Source organism: Hippocampus zosterae, chromosome 14 (genome assembly GCF_025434085.1).
Source record: "Hippocampus zosterae strain Florida chromosome 14, ASM2543408v3, whole genome shotgun sequence".
In the NCBI taxonomy this organism is placed as follows: domain Eukaryota; kingdom Metazoa; phylum Chordata; class Actinopteri; order Syngnathiformes; family Syngnathidae; genus Hippocampus; species Hippocampus zosterae.
Genome location: NC_067464.1, coordinates 3,855,871 through 3,863,155, shown reverse-complemented (window position 1 = coordinate 3,863,155; position 7,285 = coordinate 3,855,871). Strand labels below are relative to the sequence as shown.

Here is a 7,285-nt window from a genome sequence, read left to right as displayed (position 1 = left end):
ATAAGTGAATGAGCAGTTTTTTTGTGTGAACGGAGGGGTAAAATTTCCGCCTGTTTTCCCCACAACTATGGTTCTCAAACTCATTAAAATTCACCATTTTACTCAGCTATCAAAAAATGAGAATTATGAGGGGTGGTGTTTAAAAAAAATCGAAGTTTCACTGCCCCTAAGTGTACATCAGAAGTACTAGAATTCCTCAAAAACAAAGTGTTAGTGAATTATATAACAACGTCTAAATATTTGGTTGTTTCTGGAGAGATTAGCCAGTAGTTCAGAATCAAGGTTACCTGGGAGTGCTGCATGGATTTTTTTGGGGGGTGGGGGGGTTAATACGAACTCACAGAACCATCTCGGGCAGGGGTGTCCAGCTGTAACACACCTGATTCAAATGATCAGCTCATCAACCAGCTCTGGAGCAGCAGCAGAACAATCCTGTTGATGTGAATCAGGTGTGTTGCTCCTGGGAGAGCTGGAAAACGGGCCGGACAAGCGGCCCACAAAGGCCGACTTTGGATACCCTTGATCTGGGGTGTGAGAATCCTCCCACCTATGCCCAAAAGATACATTTTCCTACCTGAACCTGAACACAGTAGTCTGACACATCTGCTGGGACAGCGTTTGAAATTTCTAAAAGGGTAGGAAAATCAATCACAACTCAATTTGTGAAAAGTTTATTGTCAGACAATAAATGTGACTCAATCCACAATACATAAAACAGTGAAAGTCACTTCACTTGTTTGGCCATCAGAAATGAGCGAGCTTTATTTTGAATGAACAATTCCGTCCTGACGATACATCAAACAGTCCATCGAAATGCAACTTGTTCATAGGTGAGGGCAGTGAATGCAACAAGTGTCATCTCAAAAGGATGGCGCCTGCACCAAAATTAAGTATGCTCGCTCATGCTCTGACACAAACATTACAAAATAGGACTTAATTCATACGAAGGGGCGCAACCACATATTAGAAAGGGAGAAAAAAAAAATTGGGCTTTCTTGTGGAAGCACCTTCAAACTAAGAAAAAAAAAAAAGATTAAGAAGCCACCATTCATGGAAATTAACAAAAAGACAATCATGTACACAACTTTTCATTCTCAGTGTTTGCTCTCAGCGGAGGCAGAGCGGGATCGTGAGCGGGACCTGGAGCGGGAGCGCGACAGGTTGTTCTGAGCCGGGGCTGGCGAACGGGAACGGGAGCGCGGGGATCGGGACCGGGACTTCGAGCGGGACTTTGAGCGAGACTTGGAGCGGGATTTGGAGCGGGAGGGGGAGCGGTCACCGGCTTTGGTGCCACTGCCGCCGCTTGCCGCCTTCTTTTCCGGGGTGCGACTGGGTGTGCGGGAGCGGCTGCGGCTCCTGGAACGGTTGCGACTGCGGGAGCGGGAGCGACTGCGCGAGTAGCTGCGGCTGCGGGAGCGAGAACGGCTCCTGCTGTGGCTGGAGGTGAAAAAAGGACATCAAAGGATTCAGAAAAGTACCAAAGTCTCCACCGTACCCCGTATCTTCAGCAAACAGCCATATAATAAATCTGATGTCAAAGTAAAAAATCTATTTTGTCATTTGTGACTCGGCTTCCGCTCTTAAACTCACCCGCGACTGTCCTCAAAGATCTTAATCTTGCGTCCGTTAAGTTCGGTGCCATCCAGCTTGGAGATGGCGTTCTTCATGTCACTGCGGGATGCAAACTCAACAACCCTGCGGAAGAAGAACCCCGAAGAGCGATGAGTCAGCTTGACACACAACACGAAGGGAGGGGTGGTGGGGGGGTGGAGCCGGCGCGCGACAACTCACCCTTCGTTTTTGTTGGGCCTGTGTGCGTCAACAAAGGTCACCTCTCCAGCTTTTCTCATCAGGTCTTTGAGGTCCTGCATGAGAGCACGAGTTAGAACAAAAGCAGCGCAAGGGGGCCCCTCAGGAACCTGAGCTTTGTTCACACCTGGAGGGGAGAGACATGAGCATACTGCAACAAAAGCAACACACGCACATACACACGCTCTCTCACTGGCTAGTCTAGTGTGCAGACTGTCACTCTAGATATGTGTTGTGGACTAAAAAAAAAAAAATGAAGTTCTACTTTTGAACATTTCCACTGCGCAATACCTTCTCAGCACACTGGGGGCGCGTGTTACTGGTAGGAGACAAAATGGCCGACAAAATAAGCTGGTCGCTCAATGGCTAAGCTGATTTGTCCAAATTGCCGTGACTTTTGAGGAGGGGGGGGGAAATAAAAATAGAACTTATGCTAATCCCGTCAACCGGGCCAGTAGTTCTGTTCTCAGTTGTGGATTTCGTCTCCGCTTTGGATAGAAACTTGTCGCCTTACCGTGACCGGCAGCCACATTCCAGATTACTCAAGAAAGTCTGGTTCTCTCATGTGGCGTGGGGAATCCGCAGTTTCTCGAGCCAGTACCTCGCAGTGGAAACAGGCTGAAACTTTTTGGGTGCAGTACAAGTGGTTGGAATTGAAAAAAAGTAAAATTAAGCTTTAATAATTAATAAATAAATGATTTTAGGGCCTCACTACCCATTAGCTTTAGCCACTGAAGACTGAGTGACGCCACGGTTAGACAATTCTGTTTTTGGCCAATCATGTAGTGTGGAAAAGCTTTTCTATAGTGCAGGGGTGGGCAAAGAATTCATACTTGAATCTGGCTCACTCAGCATTTACATCATCGAGATCAGGGGTCAGCAACACAGTCCCCGTGGGACACAGGTCGACCCACCCAAGGAACTCAGGAGCGGGCCTGGGGCCCGTTCTTAAAAATCGATCCAACAGCGAAATGAGTATTTGAAAATATCAGCCAAGCATTTTTGAAAGTGTTACATTTATCCGTCACCGTATGAAATCATTGCTGTTAATTGAAAACCGAATAATCTCTCCACCTATGTAAATATTATTCCCATTCAAGGTAATTTCAGCGAAATGCTATTTCAGAAATATACACCAACGAGGGTGGTCTTTGCATTAATCAGTCCCCAAGAACTTTCAAAAAGGTTGACAACCCCCGACCTCGAATGACATAAGCTGCATCAATTTAGCCGCTTTTCAACAAAATCGGTTTGTTAAGTTGTTTATTCATTTTGGTCATAAAAATTGTCAAATAATCTGATGTCAATAAAATACTATTTTAAATATATTGATCTCACTCGTTTTATTTTAATGTGTTCCTTAAAATTACTGTGGGGTTCACTGCACTATTCTTTAAGTGTTTTTAATTTTTAAAAAGTTTGCCCACCCCCGATAACGCCTTGCGTCACTGCTACAAAAACACAAATCACATGAGTTGTAATGCTACTCACCGTGTCCATTACCAGGAAGACATTAGCATAGCGCCACGTGTCCAAATAGCAAATGGGAACCAATGCAGTGTTAAGCCCTCGAGAAACGACCTCGACCTCCAGGCCTCCACAAGTACGGAACCACCAGAGAGCGAGTAGTAGCAGTGGGAGGAGGGGGCACTCAACACCCCGTCACAGCAACAGAAAAACACCCCAAAGAGGGCGGCTTGTGGCCCTCCCGCAGATTTGAGAGGGCGTTACAGCAGTCGGGGATGCCAGCCCACAGAACCTCCAGACCGGCTTACGGACCTCCTAAGGCTACCGTATCCTGCGCTAGACCACTTTCGCCCGCTACCGGGGCCCAGCCAAGACTTTAGACCGGCGGCAACTGCGTGTAAGGAGAGGCACCAAATGGACACCATTCAGAACACAACCAGGAGAGAAGGCGCGACACACTTGTGAGCCCTCCGAGGAGGGTGTGTGTTGGCCATTATTTTTTTTTTAAAAACAGGCAACCATATAAGGCTGTTTATTACATTAGCCAAAAAAATAAAAATAAACACCAGCAGTGAGCTGCTGCTTTTACACTCGCTCTCTCTGGAAGAAAAGAAAAAGTGCATATTTGGCCAATTGGCTAAGGGGACGCAATATTGACTTGGCCCCATTGCTAAAATGCTGCATCAATTTGGAAAAATAATCTCATCGTATAATAGCTAAGAGTACTTAACAATGGACTGTTTGGAATGGACACAAAGGCCAATACTGGTCTTACCTGCCAGCTGATGCGTGACGACAGGTTCTCCACTATCAACCGGTGGTCCGTGCGCACCGGTGGTCCATACCTGCCAAGACACGCCACCAAAATCAGCAAGGCAGGAATGACACTGGGTAGCAAGACGAGCAGTCAAGCCGGCATTTGGTTTAAGGGTGCAAGCAACACGGATCACAAAGACGTTTTATTGGTTAAGATGATTTGTTTTCAGGGCTTTTAACGATATAAAAAACGTGGTATTCCAGCAAAGACATTTAGCCTGCAGGAATCAAAATTATTTTCTAGAAACAACTCCACCGATTACGTTATTGATGAATCGGAGAACATTTGATTTTTGCGATATTGAAGAAATGCTATTTCGGCCATCATACAAGGGGATATTTAAGAATACCAACAAAAAAATGCGTATAGATTAAAAATGAAAGCGAGAAGCTTATGAATTTAAGGCCTGCCACATGACCATTGTGAGGTTAATGCAAAGTAGACAAGTGTATTAATTCATCGGGAGGAGTGGTTTTGAAAACTCATCTAAAATAAGTCACACACCCCTTCAGATATTACGATGTTAAATGTGATTTTTTTTCTCAGAGTCCTCTCCTCCTCCGATTCATTTTTATATTACAATTAGGACTGAGCAATTTTGACAAATATTTCACATTTGTCCATCTCGGGGGCGACCATCTTGCCACCTGAACTCGCAGGTAATGGCCAGGCGCGATTTTTTTATGGCTAAATTTAGGTATGACAGCTTGAAATCAGGTACACTCTGTTGTCCGCAGATTACGTTATGCCCCCAAAAAAGCTGACGTACCTGGAGCCACTACTGCGTGATTGCCGATAACCACTAAAGCCTCCCATTCTGGAGCCCCCGCCGCCGCCTCCACTACTGCCGACGACGCCCCTTCCTCTCCTGGAGCGAGCGTGTTCTATGGTGACCCTGCAACAACGAGAAAGGGAGGGGAAAGTCCACGTGAGCAACAAATAAAACAACCGCGTTGGTCCAAAACAGCAAAGACCTCACCTTTCACTACACAGTTCTTTGCCATTTAATTCGTACACGGCGTCATCCGCATCCCTGTGATCATCAAACTCCTGGGGGCGGAAAAACAAGAGATTTTTTTGAAAGGATGAAACTCAATAAGACACGATCCCTAGAAAGGCCGGTCAGGCGCACCACAAAACCGAATCCATTCTTCAAGTTGATCTCGCGGATCCGTCCGAACCCCTTGAAAAACTTCTCCACGTCCCTCTCTCTGGCGTGTGGGCTCAGGCGGCCGATGAAGACTCGACTGCCGCTCATGATCTGTTCAAACCATATAACAAGGGCAAAAAGTTAAAAAACACCAGACACATAGTTACAAATACAAAGTTGTTGGTGGACAAACTTGTGTCCAAGTAGAAATGTGACAAATGACTGCCAGCTTTATGTAAGAACGTGGAATAAGCATTCCAAACGCTCTAAATTCTACCATAATACATTCATTTACAAAAAATGATTGACCTGTAGACCTGTTCTATTGCCCAAACTGCTCCTTTCACCACTATGTTTTCCACCTGCACTATTCTTAGTCGAGGTTTACGAGCAAGAGACCCCGTCAGAATCTTTTATGCTCATACAGGACTGTGTGCAGATTTTTTTTTGTGACTGAAACTTGTAAGCCAATCAGAGATAAATAAACTGAGACCAAGAACCATAGAGATAAAAAAATAAAAAGCTAAAAATCTGGTCAGTTTGTATGCATTTTGACTGTATTACCTTGCGGTGGCATAAGAAAGCGGCATGCTACACTAGCTCCCACTTTTTTCTTGTTCTCCACAATATCAATCTGGGACTGTTTTAACGTGATATGCTCTAGAAAGGCCAATCGTGGCAACAGATGAAAATGTCAGCGGCATGCGCCTTGTTTTGAGCAGCAGGGTCTTGTTATCTGGATGGTTGGCACAGGTAACAGCACAGGGTAGTTGTTTTTGCAATGTAAATATGAAAATAAAGGGCGCCATGTTTGGTTTACTGTTCGCCCCCACCTTGGCTCCTACCGCCGCCTGGTGGCCACCAGTAGTAATGCATCAAACGTATTTGCAAATAGCCAAATGCGGGTCAACACGATTCGGGAACTGCTATCTTGAATGCCAGTTCGAGCTCTAATTTTACTATATACAGAAATCGCAACGCAGCATGAATTGCAGAACCAGACAAACTTAAAATATTGCAGCTCTAGTCCGAAATATAATCGTACTTTCTGACATGTTAGGGACCAAACTCAGACAGCCTTAAAACGAGATCGGGAATAGTTCAGGGCCGCCAAAATCGTGATTCAACCAGTTTGACAACCGTCTGCTGTGCTTACACTGTTACTGTAATTTATACACAACGCCCTCTGTAAACAACCATGATGCGTCATTGTTGTATAAATATACTGAAAGCGAGCAGCGTCCATAAATAGCATCATCAAATAGGACCAGTACTATCCGCATTTAGCCGTTCTTCGCCCCTTGTTATTTAGTACTCCTCATGTTGGTTTCGATTTAAAAGGAACGAAAGTCCAACACAACAGAAAGAATCCGAGGCCTGCCCAGTCCTTAACTACGACGATGTCGGGATGACTTTGCCCCAACGACGACGGTTTGAACAGCAGTTAAACATGCAATGCAAATTTACATTTCGCGTTTTGCAACTGAAGGGTTGTTGGACTAAAAAGCATAGATTATAGGCCCGATGTTTCGCATCGTTTAGCGGAACCGTGGGTTGCTCGTTGCTAGCTTGCCACGATGCCCGTTAGCCGCAGCGAGCTAACGAGCGTTTAGCGCAGGGAAATACACAATTTGCGTCCAATTTCGGTCGAGGCATTGGATAACTTTAGAATTAAAGTGTACGTCAAACGCAATTTTCGTCGTAGTCTTACCTCAACTTGTCCCGTGAAGGTTGAATTTAAGTCGTTATAAGGCCGTTACTGCTTCTGCCTCAGCTTCGCTTGACTGCCTCAAAATGGCGAACGGACAACTGGGCGTTAGTATGAATCCCACGAGTGATCTAGGTACCCGCACCCTACTGCAAAATGATTGGCTGCGGGGCCTCTCAACTGGAAAATGATTGGCTGCTCCATCCCTGACGCGTCCAACGGCAGGGGAAGAGCATTTCTTATTTGGGTGACGTTTTTTAATGAATACATACCACCAATCCTAAACGTAATCAATTTATATATTTTTTCTTTAAATCTGAACAAATGTGAAGCA

At 45.3% G+C, this 7,285-nt stretch overlaps 1 protein-coding gene across 2 annotated transcripts in view; it reads right to left on the bottom strand.

The window, feature by feature from the left end:
• Positions 1-655: 655 nt before the first annotated feature.
• Positions 656-7,285, bottom strand: part of srsf5a (serine and arginine rich splicing factor 5a) — a 97,712-nt gene continuing 91,082 nt past the window's right edge. The window contains exons 1-8 of one of the 2 annotated variants that reach the window (XM_052086437.1): positions 6,955-7,115; positions 5,226-5,354; positions 5,073-5,143; positions 4,863-4,988; positions 4,052-4,121; positions 1,792-1,865; positions 1,591-1,695; positions 656-1,437 (exon numbers count right to left, since the gene is read on the bottom strand). In XM_052086437.1, coding sequence (XP_051942397.1) covers positions 1,095-1,437; positions 1,591-1,695; positions 1,792-1,865; positions 4,052-4,121; positions 4,863-4,988; positions 5,073-5,143; positions 5,226-5,351 — 915 coding nt within the window. In that variant the 5' untranslated portion in view covers positions 5,352-5,354; positions 6,955-7,115 and the 3' untranslated portion in view covers positions 656-1,094. Of the gene's footprint in view, positions 1,438-1,590; positions 1,696-1,791; positions 1,866-4,051; positions 4,122-4,862; positions 4,989-5,072; positions 5,144-5,225; positions 5,357-6,954; positions 7,116-7,285 lie in introns of those variants that run through there. The other variant, XM_052086438.1, reaches the window with a different exon arrangement.